This window comes from Lycorma delicatula, chromosome 8 (assembly GCF_047948215.1).
Source record: "Lycorma delicatula isolate Av1 chromosome 8, ASM4794821v1, whole genome shotgun sequence".
Taxonomy (NCBI): Eukaryota; Metazoa; Arthropoda; class Insecta; order Hemiptera; family Fulgoridae; genus Lycorma; species Lycorma delicatula.
Window position 1 is genome coordinate 112,468,454 of NC_134462.1, and position 19,750 is coordinate 112,488,203.

General features: G+C 27.6%; 1 protein-coding gene across 1 annotated transcript; it reads right to left on the reverse strand.

The window, feature by feature from the left end:
* Positions 1-3,037: 3,037 nt before the first annotated feature.
* Positions 3,038-17,612, reverse strand: LOC142328877 (uncharacterized). Its single transcript, XM_075373010.1, has 7 exons — positions 17,454-17,612; positions 15,143-15,290; positions 13,957-14,009; positions 10,028-10,063; positions 7,489-7,606; positions 6,214-6,290; positions 3,038-3,374 (listed from the first exon to the last, which is right to left on the reverse strand). Exons 1-7 carry the CDS (start codon positions 17,514-17,516, stop codon positions 3,351-3,353), a joined length of 519 nt encoding a protein of 172 aa, XP_075229125.1. The 5' UTR covers positions 17,517-17,612; the 3' UTR covers positions 3,038-3,350.
* Between the last annotated feature and the right edge of the window lie 2,138 nt (positions 17,613-19,750).

The following is a 19,750-nucleotide window of genomic DNA, read 5'->3' on the forward strand; positions in this document are numbered from 1 at the left end:
GAAATGGCTCTTCTGGTAGACATCCCAAAGCAGAGCTTTGATATCACGAGTGAGGATATCATGTCAAGGCAGTTTTTTCTGACCCAGAAATGGCTGCTCGTATAACTGGAGCAGATGCCTGTCTTAATAGAAAAACTGCAAAATTATTTTGGAGGAATATCAAGTGGCTACCAAATAGACCTGAGTTTGCTTCAGCTACAGCAAAATTATATGTTGAACTACACGGGCAAAATTATACGTTGAGCTATATTACTGATTGAACAGCTGTCAGAAGAAGCAGCTGAATCGAGAAACAAACACTTTCAGTAATGTAGATTAAAGTTCTGTAGAACGTTTTTGAGAGAAAAGTGCAGTAGGGTCATTTTAAATAGGCTGTTTCTCAGTTCAGATCCCTTTTTGCATTGTACAAGAAAAATATGAAAGAAAAGAAACAAGCCATTCGGCAAAGAAACAATAGAAATTCTACTGCCAGGAACACCAAACTTCATTCATTAGGGAGAGATTACAACAGTAAATGATGATGATAAGAATAGGAATGGTGAAGGGGTTGAAAGGAAATATTTAAAGGATGAAGAAGAGGAGAGTGAGTCTGATGTCAAGGATTCTGAATAGGGCACTGAATGTTTGAAGCGATATTTATTACTTAGCCTATAATCTTTTTATTATTGTTTTGGATCACATATTAAGATAAGCCTTCATTTATAAGAAAATGTTTTGAAAACTATTTTGTATATTTGTGTACTTGCTTTTACGTTGGCTTACTGTAGTTAATTTTATATAGGAGAATTATATAAATGTGTTTATGATGTATGTTTTACAAGTAAAAATAAATAATTTGTTCATAGTAAAATAAAATTATTTATAATTAAATATAACTGCTCTTTTCATGAAATATTTTCTTGCCTATCTGCACTGTTAATCAAACAAATAAGTTTACTGTGAAAGTAAGCAATAAGTCAAATGAAAATGATACTGGTATCAAAACAGAAAACTTGTTACGTAAATTGTCAAAAATGTTTTTTAAATATGAATCATCACATCAGGATAGTTTTAAAGTAGATAAAATAAAATTTAACACAACTTTCGTTGAAAAAGATTAGATTACAATAGTCAAGTAATTTTGGCTAGCTGTATGTGTAAATTACTCCACTGTGTGATGGCAGGACAAAAGACAAGATCTTGAAGACATGATAGGCAGCTTCAGTTCTGATAATGTGATCAAGAATATTCTGCATAACAGAGGAAATTGGATGGCAATTGCAAATTATACACACATTGTTCTTCAAACGAAGAAGGAAGATGGATGCTTGGAAGACGGATGGGAGAAAGCCAATTCCCCATAACATATGATGTAGGAAGACAGGCAGGTTGAAAGAGACAGATAGAAGGAGGCCTACATTGAAGGGCCAAATCTCAGTAGCCCCAGCTTGAAAGTTTTATGTGAAAGCAGATACCAAGCTGGGTGTTTTCTGGAGTTAGGTCTTGCCAGTTTGGTTTGGTAGTAAAGCTCGTGCCCCCGCTGTGAAAGACACTGAGCACATGTGGACTGTGAGTCCCATAAAGGGGAGGGTTCGCTTACCCTCCTATTGTGCGTTAATAGATTCTGGATGACCTAGGATAAAGTAAAAAAAATAATTATGTATATATTTTTTTTGATGGCCTCCACATCTCCCCTTAGTCATCACAACCTCCCTGAAAAAAAACCCTAACTAACAGGGAAGCTGAATGACCTACTCTAACGTGAAGTAAGTGCATAGAACAGTGAAGAAAACCTTTGTATATGTACTAGTCCTATCAGGAACTTGTGCATACTCCTGCATATGCACAAAATCTCTTCTGTTCAACCTCAGAATTGAACAGAAGAGAAGAACAATGCTGTAATGTTTCACAGTATCCAGTGTTTTTGAGTTATAATTTCTGAAAATGTTCACCTTAATTTCTTTTCCAAGGGTAACTTGAAACTATACTAAAATTCTTGAAATTTAAATTAAGGTTTTTTATTCATTATGTTTCTTATCTGAAATATTGAATAAAACATATCCGGCATTGTCTTCTGTTTGGTCTTTTAACTTTTATTAGAAACTTTAATTGTTAAATTTCATCCCTGATTTAAATTGTTTTTACTTTCCTGAACCTTTTTTCTTTTACCCTTAATGAGTTTTCTTTAGATTGTGGTTGTTCTTTTTTTACAAAGTTTTTTTCTAAACTTTCTTGTTTTTTTGCAGTCCCTTCTGGTTTATGTCTTCCTAGATTCTTGTTTAAATCCTACTAGATTTTATATAATCTAAGTAAGTCTGCAATGTTGTCTTCGTTTTGGTGGTTTTGTGATCCCTTTTTTAATTTCTGTTTGATTTTATTACATTTTCATTTTTTTAATTTCCCTTTCAGTTTAAGTTGTTTACAATCTCTTGAAATTTTTTGTTTTTTACACTTAATGAGTTTTCTTTAGCTTGTTGTTGTGCTTGACCTTATCAGACGACTTCAGTACGGCCGTGGTTTCAAGTGCTTCTCACTGCTTCAAAGCAGTGAGTGTATTTTAACTCAATACAAGCAATTGTTTTAGTGCGTATGGTACTTAAAAAGTACAACTGATTTTGATTGTTTTATAGTTTGTAAGTTTATAAATTAATATTTTATATTACTTTAAATAAACATTAATGGTATCAATAAATTTTATTAATAAGTATAAACAATTTTAAAATTTGTCTTAAAAAAATTACTTGTTGTTACCTATTTAACTACCAACCTTGTAGTCTTGTTTCACTTTTTACGAATGCAGCTTTATTGGAGTGCTATTATAAATTTAATATGTAAGCAGAGTTACATATGATGGTTTTATTATATAAATTATTAAAATTTAGTATCGTTTTTAATATATCTATGCATACTTTTTAATAATATTTAATAATTGATATTAATAAATTCATTATGTTTTTGTAGGTATACTTTGAATAAATAGTTTAAAGGCAATGCTTAACAAAAATATATATACACTATTGTACGAGGAATAAAAGGTTATGAATTAAAAAGACATTAATACAGCTCATTCACTTCATTTATTAGTAACAAAAAAATATATCATCATATTTAAGAAAAGTATGAAAATATTCAACACAAACAAGTATAAAATGCAAATGTCTACATCTACTTCTACGATCTCTACAAGAATACTAACACACAGCGATAAAAATCCATTAGTAGTAAATAACTGACTGGATGAATGTTTGTGTCATTTAAACATCTTTTCTTAAAATTTACTTCATTAATTACAACAAATCTGATAATCTGAACACACTGCTCTTTAAATTAATTGTCCATTTTTTAACCAGGTTCATTTAATTGTCATCAGTTCAGGCTTTTGGAAAGAAATTGATCTGAAACATCAACAAAATTTCAATAAAATAATCATTGTATTGGAGGTTTTTTGGTTTTTTGGATTAGGTAATAAAATACTACTAAAGAATTCAATCTCCAGAGGGCTTCTGGTTTTTCAGCAGGTCGATCATTTGTTTTTGCCACCTTCTTCCTTCTATTGTCCTTGATCTTGACATTAATAAACTACTTGAGTTTACTCTTAAAAAAATTATCCTTAATGTAGCATGAGAACTGGTTAACCCATTGCATTATCAGCTTTATCAGCTCTGCTGGAGAGGCAGTAGTAGTCAGTGAGGCTTGAAAACAAGGTGTATGCAAGGTTTTGTACAAAAACCTAAGTAAGAATGGCAAGATAATCAGATGAAGGAGGGCCCTTTACTCTCTTAATAATACATTATATAACATTAATATAGTACATTAATAACATTGATAACTAATTTTCTAAATTGTTTTCTTCAGGATTAATGGGAATTTTTTATTGCACTGTTTCATGACAGGGGAGAATAATGTAATTTCTATTGTTTTCTATCTCTTTCGGCTCTTATTATAACTGTGATCTAGGTCATCTACCAGACATGTAAAAGTCAAGAATTATTTTCTCTATATTAATGACTGGTTTTTTGTTCATCATGTCATTGCGTTGAACAGAGTGAAGGTGCTGCTTACACAACTGCATTATTGGTATATTGACATAGTTGTACTTTAGCAGGCTTGTTGTGGTGATATGCAATGGTATATTTGGCTCTTTAAAAAAGCAAGTAACTTTCATTTATACTTATAAGTCTGGCATGGGATTTTGTTATTGCTGAAAGTGGTCTCAACATTCTTTAATATCTCATGTCAGATTGACTATAGTATTATGGTTAATGCACTTATCATACAGAACAACTTTCAGGGCATTTTTATCTTCATTTATCTTATACTTATGTGACACAAATATTTCCTTTTGTGTTCGCACAAAGGAGTATGAATTTGAACATAGTTCAAGAGGTTATGAAAAGAAAAAGAATTAAAGACTGTATTATGAAAAAAATGCTTGAATGTTGGCGACTTTATGAACAGAATGATTTTACTAACTGATGTATAAATCTCATTGGTTTTGTTACTGAATTTCAGTTTGTCACCTTTTTTTAATTTCTTTGAATGATATGACTAAACTTTAAATTTTATCTTTTATTGTTTTATAATCAGGCTATTTCCTTATGCTTCTAAATGAAAATATCAAGCATAAAATGTAGCCACTGGCAATTTTGGTTATAAAAAATTTTTTATTTTTAATATTTTCTGTAGGAAATAATTGACTGATTAAATTTTTTTCAAATCAGCATCAATGTTTGAATGCTAATATATTCCATTTTTGCCTTTGGTAAAAGTAAGTTAGCTCACTTTCATTTTGATTCTCAGTTATACTGTTAAAAGAAGTTAATGACTCGTATGCAGGTAGTAATTTTTCTAAATCAGTTAAAAAATACTCAGGGCCCCTGAGTACAAATGCCTAATTTATATATACTGAACATTTTTATAATTATAAGATTATACTCTATTATTTACATTAAACATTTCAGTATAAGATATTTACTTATTTCCTTTGATCATAAGTGGAATATGTTATTCCTGACAAGTTTACCAGAATAATTTTTATAATTTTCTTATATAGTTATATATATATATATATATATATATTATATAACTATATATATTCATATATAGTTTTTTTTTTAATACAGAGACTCGCATTGAATTAACATATATTCCTGAAATTGTAATGCAAATTGGTATTTTGAGAATTAATTTTTCCTCATTTTGCATTTTTTACTATCTTACAGTATATAAATATTCAGTTTCAGAGTACTGCTAAAGATAAATGCCTTTTTTATCAGAAACATAATTTCATACAATTTTTTCATTCTTTGTTGTGTTGTTTAACTTTGTTGGTAAGCAATTTACAACCTGCTTTTTCCAAGATAAAAAGATTATTATATGAAAAGATATTTTTTATTTTTAAAGACTTTAAGTTGTTCAACTTCTGAAGTTTCTGATAGTTGGTGGTAACTTTTTAAATTTCATAGGTCATATAGGGATTTCTTAATAAACTTAATGATACTTTCTTAAACCATACTTTAATAAACCATACTTTCTTAAAAAGTAAAAGTATGATGGGATTAGGTCTAAAGAACAAGATGGCCTTCTAATATTATTTGATCACTGAAAACTTCTGTCTGGCAATTCATTTACTGTCTGATCTCTTAGGTATATATTTACTTTCTAAACATTGTAGTTATAACATACTGCAATATGTTTTTTAAAGCTGTTTTGATTTTAATGTTAATAAATCTATGCATACTATGCGTTAATCTAAAATAAAGCATACTTTATTTTATGAAATATTTTTAGACATAAAATAATTATAGTGAATTTTAAAATTAACTTTTTAAAAAAGAATGTGTAGTTAAAATGAAAGATTTTAAGATATTGATTGCATTATTGTGGCAAACTAAAAATATGTATTTAATTAACAGTTTGTTTTTTCAAGGAGATAGGTTCACTTTTCAATTATCTTGCTAAAATTAAAAAAAATTATTGAAATGAACATAGATTTCCATTATTATAAATTCTTCTGATACAAAAGGTACAAATGGGAACAGGATTTCTATTTAAAATGCAATATGGTATTATTACTTTTGCATTTTACAGATTTAGAAATAGTGATAGTACAGTTCTTGTGAATGTTTAACAATTTTTATATGAATAAAATCTTTATATGTTTATAATCTTATAAATTTTAAATCTATATAAGTTAAAAATCTTTATAAATAAAAGTTATCATTAGACAAATACCTTGGCACCGTTCTTAACAAAGCATTCACGAACTTGTCGTCCCATTGGGCATTTCTCTTTTGAATCCTTTTTCACAGCTGTAACAAAACAGAGTATCATAAAAAATTTATTTAATAATAGTGAATTGGGATTCTGTTTATGACATTGCAGTGCATCAAATTTCCATTACATGATGACAAAGTAAAAGTTATTGGCAGAAATAATGGGGTTTTGGGATATGAAATAAATTTGAATAAGGATTTTTGATTTTGTGAACTATTCTTTTTTTTAGGTCTTCTATAGTAAACTTGTTTTCTAATTTCTTTAAATGCTTTTTTAAGTTTTTTGGAATATTTTGGCTTTTTTTTATTAGTAAAGAAATTTCTTGATTCTTCAAAGAAGGTTAGAAAGAATCAGAAATAGTGTTCTCATTAATATATTATTCTCAAATATAATATTGTACACATTTATTATGCGTATAATGTAATGCCGTATTATGATGAAGGAAATCATCAATTAAGTGGAAGAATGTACCAGGTGAAAATTTCTTTAATGATCTTTTAAATGGATTTTTCCTTTTCACAGGCTTACATTATTGGTAATCTTTTTGCAATTAATGTTTAGCTTCCCATATATGATTTGATATTTAAAAATTACTTTTTTTATTAAATCTTTATCATGAAATCAACTACTTTTTTATTTCACTAGAGAAGTTATACAAATATATAAAATTCAAAATTTTACAGAGATCAAGAATTGCTTATTGCTGATGGATTTCAGAGAATCTGTTGTTATAATGAGTAAATAATTAACTTATGTAACAACTTCCCTTGACATCTTGAAAAGATTTTAAAAAGTGTAACATTAATATAAATCCCTTTACATTTAAACCCCTAAAATAAATCCTTTTTTAATCAAATCCAAATTTTTATACATTTTTCTTTTTCATTCTTTGTTGTGTTGTTTACATTTTTTGGTAAGCAATTTACAACCTTTTTTTTTCCAAGATAATATCCATTTTGACATTCCCAAGTATTACGGAACATCCTTTTTATTTTTAAAAACTTCTATAAATTGTTCAAATGTAATGTTTCAGTTGAAGTTGGTGACAATTTTTTAAACTTCATACATCACATGGATTATGATAAAATAATCGTTATATGGAAAATAAATTAGGTGGGATCAGCATAAAGTAAATTTAGAAGTTAACTTAGAGCATAAAGTTTAAAAACACACAAAATTAAAAATCTTTGTTAGTATGCTTACATATCTAGTAAAAAAAAATAGTAATTATACCTTCTTTTGAGCAAATTTCAATCATTTGATTAGCCTTGGCGAGTTCATCTGGTGAACTACTGAATCTTTTTTGAGCTAAAATCTTTGATCCTTCAACTGAGAACTGGTCATTCTTAACCTAAAAACAATAAAAATTGATTAGTATTTTTTAAGATAAACTTAAAACGATAACATATTAAAAATGTTTTTATTGACCAGTGACAAATAGTCTACAGTTTTATACATTTTGTCAGAAAGTTACATGTTCTAAAAGTTGTCTTTTTAATTTAATACATATTTCAACTACATTGCATGTAGAGTAATATTTATTATTTTTGTTTAATCTTGATATTATTATAATTAAATTATTTGATAATTATTTTTGTTTTACTAAATGTAAACTAGAGTTGAACTGTTTGGTAATTTCATATTCCCAAATCAACCAAAAGCTGTGTCCTGTACAAAGGCAAAAATTATTTGGAAGGATATTAGGAAGCACATGACTCAATTGTATAATTGGTAATCTCTGTGTGAAATCTGATCTAACACCATAGTTGGCTGATGGTTCCCAATGTTGCAGGACAAAGAAAAAATTTATAGCATTCACCACTTTGGACTTGTGGAAATAATGGTGGATATTACTGCTTAGTACAGGTAAAAAGGTTATAGTTTTAAACTTGTACCTCTGCTCTATTCTGCTCAGGTTTTTTAGTGTTTAACATGAGTTGTTTGAATATAGCTTCCTGCCTTTCACTACACCATCAGACAATCCCTTAGTGGGTGGTCTCAGCTGGCTCATGTCTGCGAGGTTGATTCCTCTTTGTGCAGCTGTTATGCTACGTACGTCAGTTGGAGCTAGGTGACTGAGTATAACAAATCAAAACTGACATTTGGGCTGGCTTAATTTCTATAATCTATAATAATTAATTATAATTATAAGGCTTAATTATAATTATACAATAATTTTATAATCTATGGTTTTCAGTATGACACTGTTAGATGCAGCACATAACCAAATTAATCCTTCTAAGGATAGGTATCGGTTGTTAGCTACATCCCATAACGTGAATGACAAGTGTTTTTCTGAGTTTTGGTTTCAAGATTCAAATGATGTGTTCATATTCAAACGCATAATTTATGTTTAAGTACAACATAAAAGTGTGTTAAGATGTGACCCTTTTTATGTATGTTATTTAATAATTTTTTATTTTGCATAATGGGTTTTGTATTTTTGTCTGCTTAAATCTTCCATAATTTACAACCTAGATATCTTAAATATAGACAGGACCACAAGTTAATGCACCATAATGAAATACTCAAGAGATTACAATATATATTACAATAAAAAATATCAACTAAGTTTAAGTTTGGTTCAGTTTGCCATCAAAAATAAATCTGCTTATAACGTTTGTGGTTGTTATCCCATTTCAGCATTATGCATCTTCTAATATTATATACTACTTTCCATTTTTTGTTAATCCCAATGGATACATTAAAGAAAGAATTATTGAAAAATTTAGTTGTTGGAAAAAATTATAAAAAATAAGTGTAAAACATTTTCTTGTCATAAAAATCTAGCTGATGGTATATTTATAACACTATCTTTCGCCTACATTACAGCTGTAAAAAAGTGCATGTAATTTTAGCAAGTTTGCAAGTGAAAAAATATCCACAGAAATCTATTAAATAAATAATCACTCAAATTCAATGAGAAGATTAGGAAAGAAATGAATTGCTTTGAGAAGTTTTAAAGGAAGTGAAATATGAGCATTAAATTTGAATAATTAAATACTGAAAAATGAATTAAAAACTGATAATACAAAAAACGTTTGGCTAGTTCCTAGAGAATGATATAAATATTTAGACAAAAACTGTATATGCAGCTTCAACTTAAAGAGTAGGTCTGGTACCACAGATTTTTATTTCCAGTTGACATCAAAAGCCTTTGTGAGAATAAAATTTAATTAGCAGAGAAATATTCTATGATAGAATTTTTATTATATAAGTTTGCACTGGAATATCTATACCAGGTAGTCAGTTTTAACCAACTGATGTCAAAACGTAATGTGTAAGGCATTGGAACAAACAGGTATTACCAATTTTCAATCATACATGTGGTTCTCTTTTGCATTTACTGTATTGAAACAGTAAATGTACATTCATGAACAAGCTTGGGTTTTTTCTGTCAAACATTTTCTGCTCAAGAATCTTAATTTATATATATTGTCTAACTTGGTCTACAAAATTTTTAGATATGGTTGTTTTAAGTTTGCAAGAGAATGTTATGTTGTCAGATGTGTACTATTCCAAGCTGTGGGAAATTAAATTTTGTATCTGTTACAAATATTAATGTAAAAGAAGTGAAAAAGGAATCCGTTGTAGTTGACTAATTAACTGCATTAATTTTTAAGGCAAAAATATCATTTTTATAGTAAAATTAAAAAAATATAAAAAGAAAATATTGAAAAATGATATTTTTAGCTTCATAAGTATAGTGCACTAAAGAATTAATAATTTTGTGTACACATAATTAATTTATTGAAAATTTTTGATTACTTACAATTCCCAATCCATTATAGATGCACTGCAAGAAACACTGTAAACAAATAAAATAATAAATGTTAATTTTCATTCTTAATTGTCAACTATATTAGTTGTAATTGTTTAACAACCCTAGCTGAAAAAGTAGTTTTCAACTACTTGTATTTAAAAAAAGGAATTTAGTGACTATGGTTCTGGGCAGGACAGTAAACTTCTCTTGTTATGTTGAAACATGGAAGTCACTTTTTGGATTAATTATACTTTCCCTTTATCATTTCCTAATTCTCAATTCTTGTTACAATGGCACCATGATAAGTAGGTGAACTAGAGATAGCTTCATCTAGTGATGAATAGATGAAGTTTTTCCTGTCTAGAAATAACTAATTTTTTAAATGAGTTTTTTCACTAATGGAGGAATTCACTGTAACTATTAAGATATTCATTTTACATTTCAAATATAAATTAATTACTAACTGTATGTATTTTTTTTTTTTACGTTATTGTAATACCAATGTAGATTTCTAATTGCAATAGAATTAAGGTATAGTATGAAGTCTGGTCACTGAATTTTTTGGTCGTAATTGACTAATTTTGATTTTGTTTTTGGGAGACTCAATTTCCAATCCTAAAAGTTTAAAAATCATCAAGCATGTGACTGAAGTGCTTGCTGGGTAAAGTCAGGTACGACTCACTCTTTTAATCAAGTCTAATAAAAACAAATTAAAACTTAAATCAAGTGAAGATGAGCAAAAAAGAAATCTACTATATTAAAACCTTACATAATATTTAATCTTTTGAAATATTTTTTACAAAAAAAAGAAAGAAAAAAAATTAAATTAAAAAGAAGAGATTTTGCCTCACTGACTGTTTATTTCAGTTTTTGCCTTTATCTGTTTTACATGAGATAATGTATCAGTAACATAATCTGTTTTATAAATTATGAAGACTTATTTTATCTATACTTTATTCAGTTAGCTTGTAGTAAAGAATAAAAAGAAATTGCCTTTGTGTGAGTGAGTTTAACATAATTCTGCTGTCACATCCCTTGCATCAGTGCCAATTCATAATGTAGCCTATGTACAACATTACAATCCTTACTCATATATAGTCACCATATAATTAACTTATCATATAGTCAACATAATCAAAAGTTTATATAACGTTATGTCTTCTCAGTTCTATTAAAACCTCTGATATTTTCATATGATCACTTTTTTTGTTCTTGTGTTCAATTTTTGTGTTTTTGTTACTTGTTTATTTACTCTAATGTTATTTAAAGTTAATATAATGCAATTTTTTTAAGTTTAATAGAATGTGAGTGCAGTATTCCTAGATTTGTGTCTGTACGACTTAAGTTATACCATTATTTTGACACCATGTCTAATACCGATTCAACTGATAATAGTGCACGATTATTGATATTCCCAACGAAAAAAGGCCGCGAATAAAGTCCTTAAGTCGTGCGGAAAAACATCATTTTAAATGGTTACAAAAGCGAATTACAGAGTAATCCAACGGCGTAAATTTCAGACGTCGTTAGTAAACTGCTATCATATTTGGAAGTGGAGCTGCTTTAGTGTGCAATATGATTCGCAAGTATTAATCTACTAATGTATTCCGGTTTCCTAAAAAATACTACCCCCCATCGTTGAAGAAAAAGTTGACGATTTCGATAAAAAAGCGATTTGTAAAAAAGTTTACGAATTTTTTTTATTGAGAAATGATTTAACGATGAATTACCATCTCTGGAAGATAATCGGTTATTGTCTTAGACAACGCCCCTTATCATTCATGTAAAAAGGAAAAAATTCCAGCGTGTCTTGGAAAAAATGATATCAAAATGTGGCTTAGTTCAAAAGCAATGATTTTTGAAGAGGATGAACTTAAGGTCCGATTATTCCAAAGGTTTTCGCATATTAAAATTCTGCTTTTAAAATATCTGATGTTAAAAACTTGTGCATAAAAGCCATCGATAAAACAGGCCAGCAGGAATGGAAAAACTGTACAAAACATGTAACGGGTACTATTGAACCATATTATTAGGAAATGGGTAGTATAGTAATAAAAAACAAAATTGAGCCTCCCGTTGTATCTCTTAATACTGACAACACTACGGATTTCACGCATTCAGATGATGAAAACTGAAGTGAATTTATTATTTGTTTATTGTCATGGAAATTTAATCTAAGATTAGTGAAATTTTACTATTTTTGGACAATCGACAATTTCATAACTCTTAAAAACCTCAAACAAAATGCCGTAATTTGTTTAAATTTAAAAAATATATAATTTTTATAAAATTTAATTGCGCGTGGTTACTGAATATAAAAGTCGCGTAGTTTCGTTTATATGCATCAGGATTTACAGAAGATGCTTGTGAATCGGCTGCCTGAACACTTGTGTACCGCAGTTGGTTTACTTCAACTCTATAAGCTAAGTGAATAAGATATAGGCAAAGGAATTTAAATAATTGAAGTCGTAGCCGTGTTTGCAATTTCTTCATTTAATGGATGGATGTTCGATGGATCATCCCTTTATTCAGATTTTTTGTCTATTTTTTCAAAGTATACTAAAAAAAAATCGGACAAAAAATTAAAGTTGCTGTGGTAAAGGTTTTTTTTAAGTTGGGTCCATAGAATGCATTTTAGGAAAAAAATTCAAGTAATAAAAAATGTAAATAGTGTTAAATAGTGTATGAAATTTTAACAGAAATCTTATTGAAATTTATTTGTTAATAATGAGTTTTGATAAAAATTTCTATTTATCAGAACTAAAGCAAATAAAATATGAATCATATATCATGAAGTATTTTTTTTTTAATTTGTCAGTTCCCTTCTAGGTAATAAATGAGATCTGATACCCTGTGGAACATTGGGTTATTTCTGCTTATATGTAATAAATGTAATTTTTTCTTTTTTGTAAATTTTTTAACATATTGTAACTACCTGGTTTCTTAGAATTTCATATAAAATCAAACTAAATTAGACCATTAGGTTTAATTGATTTCTTTATTCTCAGCTCAATAAACTGAATGCAGAACTAATTTTAACATAACTTAAAGGTTTTGAATTATCTTTACCCTGACTAAAGTATTAGCAATGTCTTAGTTTAATTGACAGGATATCCAAATCTAACATAATTTTTTGTTTAAAAAATATTCTGCATATGTTACAAGAAAAACTTACAACAGGATCACAAGAAAAACTTACTCTGTGGAATAAATAATAAAATAAGAATCATCAAAATCAGTTCAAGTGGTGAGGGGTAAGACTTAAAATTTGTAATAAATTATTACAAAATATTAAATATTATTATTTAAATATTATTTTATTATATAAATTTCTAATATTTTTTAATGTTTGATTGAATTGAAAACTTTTCTTTTGTTTTTCAAAAGACTGAAAATTAAAGAAAACATAATTTTTATAAATTTTCTTAGAAAACATTTCTTAAATTTATAAAAAAATGATATTTGTAAATGCCATTGTTTCCTGAAATGCTATATTTTTGTAATTTACTTACCGAGGCTGCGTTCCATCTAACTACATTTAGAAATAAGAATTAAAACAAATGAACACTAAGTGGTTCTAATAGAAAAGATGGAAATTCTTAATGTATCCTAAAGTTAATAGAACATTCCTATATTCCACGAAAATGAAGCAATCTAGACATTTATGAAGAAGGAATCCTTGATAACTGCTTAGTGTATAATATATGTATAAATGGATTCATGGATTCAACACAGAACAAAACATGGTCGACCCTACAATTTATGTTAATGTAGTATTTTTCATACAGAGAATAGAAATGGTGAATAGCAATTTAATATCTGTCTAAAACGATATGTAAAAACATTCATGATACTTGGTAAGAATTTGTTTTTCAAAGACAAATATTATTAGTATTATTTAATAATTATTATACAATAATTAATAATACATTCCTTACCTTTTCACCATCAGTTTTTGGAACTGTTTCAGAAGAGATTATCTTTATATCATCTGAAAACAAAAAAAAGTTAAGACCGTAAATAAAAGATTGGTCACAAAATATCATCAATCCTTCACAACACAATGTAAATATATAAATTTATTTTGATCGTAATTTATGAATTTGTGATAACCAAATAAATTTTTCCATCATATTACAATAATACAATATTCATATTAAAAATGGACTAAAACAATTAACATGAAAAATTAATGATGTATAAATATTGATTGTATAAATAGTAAAAGTCTTATGAGTAAGTCTTTCTCAGTTATTACATTTTTTTTATTTTACTAATATCTTTTTAGCATTTTTTATACTCAAGTCACTGAAAGTGTTAATCATATGATGCATTTAAGTATTTTGATTAGTTTTATATTTTTCTCTTTTATTTTCTAATATGATACTTTCTAATGTTTTTAATTTTAATATTTATGGTAGAGCCTTGCAATTTGTCGATTTTAGCTATCAAGCCTTTGAAATTTAGTAGGAACAAGAGTTCAGGGTTTACACAATAGGTATCCCAGTTACTAGCCGGCTAAGAAGTGGAGCTCCGATGCAAGACTGATATCTGTGAAGGAAGAGTCATCATTCCAATAAGTTTCACTAGTTCCTCTTGAGGTTTTCAGGCAGTCAGTGAGGTTGCTATCCTATATTCCTATATTCTATTCCTATAATTATAATTCCTATAATTATAATTCCTATATTTATTCTAGAAAAAAGGAATCAAGGAAAAGAGGTAGATGATACGAAATGATGTTCTAACAAATAAAAACCAACTGCAACGCAAGAAAAGGAACTTCACAAGAGGATATCCATCCTGCTTGCAGTCCTATAAAAGATTGAGAATTTTTCAATCAAGATATAGAAGTGAGATACTAATGAGCAACAACTTTGCATTGACAAAATTAAATCATCACTCATTGCTACTTCATTCATTCTCCTTCTTAAAAATGTGTGAAATTCATGTCTGTAATTGTAAATAAAATAAATACTGCATCAAATATTTGTTTTTCATCCAGAGATTAAACAACTGATCAAGTTTGCAATTGTTAAATGATTAAACAGATGTCAGCAACACTGACTAGATTGACTAGATCTGACTGGATGGCTAGTTTTATTAGAAAAATATTTATTTTCTTACCAGGAGTAGCATGACTGGATGTTTTACAAGACTGTGTTAATGCTGCTAATTGTTCTTTGATTGATGCTCTGGCAACATCTTGACTCACTTTTGATTGACTTGTGGTGGGTACTGCCGTTGTTGTAGGTGTTACTGGTGAGCTTTCAGCCTGCAGTTGAAAAAATGTATTATTGAATATTATATACACTATTTTTCATGTTATAATAATATAAATTATATGATAAAGTAATTTAATAATTATAAATTTTTCTTTAATATTATAGCAAAGCAAGCAAAAATCACCTGATTCTTTGCTTATACTGGTTATGAATTGCAGGCATTAGCTGCCAATAAGAATTACAATTCTAATTTTCTGTTTTAGCCATGAAAGTTGGTCAAATAATTACGGCACATTTTTTCTTATAATTATGTATACATTTTTTTTTGCAGATCTGAATTTTTGTATTGCTCATAACAGGGAGTTAAATTATTTAATAACACTCAATATCATGGAACATTAGTCATTCTGTATAGTATATAAGATGACATCAAAATTTATTAAAATATGAAATACCTAATAAATTACAATTTTTTAAAGAATAAATCTTGTAGGGTACTAAACTGCTTTAGTATATATAAATAAAATGTGATTTGCCATAAAGAATTTTTTTTAAGATAAACCCAACCTAAAGTAATATATATATATATATATCTGCAGTGGTTTTGCATGAAATTTTCAATTTTCTGTTTTTATTGTAATTTTGTTTCTCATAGACTAGTTGAAAAATAATATTTAAGATTTTCCTGGCATTGAATTCGTGTTTCTTTATTGTATTTGTTTCATTTCAGTGTTTATATACAGAAAGTAATTGGAAACTTTTATTTCATGAGTGCTTTTGGTCAAATTTATTTTTATCCAAAATGAAATAATTATTTTAAATTAAAATTTTAATTTTTATCCAGACAATTTGATTGTTTTGTCAATTTGAATTTTGGTTTGTAGTGACACTGTATTTTTATAAAATCTGTAAAAAATATATATATATATATATATATATTTTATGTTAAGACTTCAAAAAGTTGAAAAAAGGGGACTAGGGTTGGCCAGTAGAAAATCTTTATATGTACATTTACTATGTATAAAGCAGTAATTTATTTGGTTTTGTGTAGCAAATAAATTTATTCTACATATATCAAATACTTGTAATAATCTTCCCTATAAAAGAATTGCCCTGTAAAAAAATATAATGTTAAAAATTAAATTTCTTCATATCTATTACATATACCTTTCTTCAGGAATAAAAATATCAGAACTACAACATTTTAAAAGTATTTATCATCATGTGGTGGCTGTTTGTATTGCTGTTTGGGAAAACCCAATTTATAAATAAAAAATTTCTTCACTGACTCCAGTTACTGTTAATTAATAAAGCAAGAATTTTCTCTCTTTTCATCTGTTGACAAATAAAACTGTCAGATGTCAAGTTAAAAAAAAAAAAAAAAAAATTGACTTCATTACTCATGAGAAACTTCTCTGTTGAAGTTTGTTAATTCACAAGGGGAAAATGAAGAAATATTTGTTCTTAAATAAAATCTAACAAAAAATTTGCATTACACTTTTTTACAATTTTATATAACATGTACAGCCTAAATACAATTTTTGATTAAAATTTTAATTAATTGCCTTTCCAAAAAAAAAAACAATAAGATCAGCTGGAAAAATAATGAAAATCAAAGTAACTGAACTACTAATCATTAAGAAAAGCTAAAAATCTTTAAATTCAAGCATGAACGTTCAGTTTCTTTTCAAATTTTGTCAGGTCTATTTTAAGTAGGTGGGGACAAGGTTTAAAGTTGACAATAAATAATCATAAAATTAACCGTACAAACAAAATAAACTGATTTACAATATTAAAAGAAGTAAATAACTTATAAAACATGTACATAAATATCTTATTATTAAACTTAGTACATAGATATCTATTTATGTACTAAGTAGATATTTTCTCAGATATTTTATTTTTGATAGCATAAAAATATTTAATTTAAGCCCAAAGTTATTTGTCAAATCAATGACAAACACTGTATAGAAATGAAGAATGTTGTAAAACAGATGATGCCATAAGTTTTTCTGGTGAAAAAGATAAATAATGAATTTATCTCAGAAATTACTTTCAATCTCAAAAATTTTCAATCTCCGCATATTTAACTATGTTAAATTATGGAGATTGAAAACTATGTTAAATATGTTGAGATTAAAAGACAAACCTAAAATAAATTGAGAATTATATTAAACTGACTGAAAAATCCTATACAAAAATATAAATATTACCTGGACAGCAACAGTGACAATGCACGCAGTGACTGCCAAAGTGAACAACACCGTTGAGTACATTTTGGAACAGTGATATGCAGATCAGACAGCAGGACTTATAAAGCTTAACTTTGATTCCTCCCCCACCACTTAACTGTTGCCACTTCAACATAATAATCTATCTAAATAAGAAAATATTATACTAAATTGGCTTCCTCCACCCACCTACTCCCCCTTGAATAGAAAGTGATGTGGGGTAATTATGGATTATTCCATTGTATTCTGTAACGCAGTAAATTGTTGTATTCTGTTCACCAAATAAAAAAAAAAAAAACAGTTGTATTTATTATTCGCAAATAGCTTTCTGTCTATTCATAAGAATAATATTTTAACTGACCCAGCTTAACTGCCTTAGTCTCTATCATTTTATATTTCCCTTTCTTTGTGGGCAGCCACATTTACTCTAAACTTTACATAATAGTGACTAAATAGCATATTGTTTAATTATAATATATATTATAATTCATAACACATTACATATTCTTTAATTTGTTACAGTTTTATTTTATAATGACCTGATTTTGTGTATTTTATAAGAAAAAATTACGTTAGTGAGGAAATTAAAAGTATAACTTTAAATTTAAGTTGTTACTTATGTTCTTCACCAAAAAAATCAATTCTGATGATTTTTTTTTTTTTTAATTTGTGGTGGAAGTTTCTCTAATGATTAAGATATACGTTTTCCTTTCTTAAATATAAAGTTTTTTTAATGAAAAATTACATTGTCTTCAAAGATAAATGAATGTATTTTTAATTTTTTGGTCTTCATCATTGCTTATACTTTCCTTTCTTTTGAGCAGTCTCTCTAAATCTTACAAGTTGTGACATTTTCATGGTGATGTATTTGGATTGTAATATGTAATTAAATACATCATAATGTCATTCTGATATATCTCTCTCACTCTCCTTTCGTCCAAGAATATTTTCATGCAAAAATTAACTCAGAAACTTAGGGTAAAAAAATAATAAATATTTCTCCCTTCAGAGAACCTTAGTTCATGCTCAATGTCAGTCTCTCTTACATTTTTTTTTTTTGTTATTTTCTACATTATTTTTCTGATATTTATATCAGTATACCTCTTTACATTTCTAACAAATATCTTTTTTGTGCAATTTGTGTTTTTCTACTGGTTTATCCAGATTTAAAATAAAAACAAAATTAGAAAATCTAAAATAAAAACAACTTAAGAAATTTAAAAACCCACCATGAAAAGTAAAAGTAAAAAAAATTCTTGATTTTTTTTAAATTTTGACCAATGATGGTTAAGGATTAGTAGAAGAGTTTACTCTGGTACCCACTTTAAATATCAAAATGTCAAGAAGAATTCTACAATTTTTTTATCTTTTTTTTACTTCCTTGTACGAAGTAAAGGATGTATTGTGATTGTGAAAAATTTTGGTTTTCAGATTTCAACCGAAATATCAATTTTGATCATCCCTGAATTCATTTTGACTAGTTTCAGTGTGGTGTCTGTACATAGGTATGTCTTGCATAAATCAGAAATGATTAAACATAGAATGTTGAAATTTTGGATTTAGGACTGTAACATCAATTTGTGCACTTCTTTTGATTGCAATCGACTGAACCAAAAGTGTCCAAAAAAGCCCAAAATCCCAAAAAATTGGATTTTGGACTTTTTCTTAGCTGCAGTAATAAGCCCTCATCATTTCAATGATGTATAAATACATCATTTTCATTGGTTCCAGAGTTATATCCCAATGAAATTCTAATTAATGAAATATTTGGATCTTATAAGGAGAAGGTACGTCGGAAAGTGCCTTATGACACTTTCGGTCACCACACCACCCCTCTCCGTTCCTAGCCCTAATGGGCTTTAATGGGAACCATGTGATGTCCACATCAATTTTTTTATTTTCAGTGCAATCATTTTCAGTGGTTTTATTATTTTTTTTAAGATTTTTATTTTTTTTTATCGCAGATGTAATAATAACAACCATTAATTTTATTTTACTGAAACGATCTCTGTTTGACAGTTTTATTATAGAAGAAATGATAAGCCATGTAAAATCTAAAAAATATATCTTGTATAGAATCCTCTAGTAACCAAAACCACTTTCTTGTTTGCCATTTATCACTTACTTTGTATTTTATTCAAGATTATATTAGAACAAAAATTAAAGCCCATAAAATGTTTAACAACTTTTGTTTAAAATGTTTTTGTAATCTCAGGAAGGTGTTCTATCACACTTCTAATAAAAATTGGTAATCTGTTATTACTTCTTTGTTAATGTTA

Coding starts and splice junctions, on each gene's coding strand:
- LOC142328877 (XM_075373010.1), bottom strand. CDS start 17,516: ATGTACTCAACGGTGTTGTTCACTTTGGCAGTCACTGCGTGCATTGTC. Junction 6,291..7,488: donor TGAAATTTGCTCAAAAGAAG/GTATAATTACTA, acceptor GTTTTGTTACAG/CTGTGAAAAAGGATTCAAAA. Junction 3,375..6,213: donor TTGTTAAGAACGGTGCCAAG/GTATTTGTCTAA, acceptor TTGATGTTTCAG/ATCAATTTCTTTCCAAAAGC.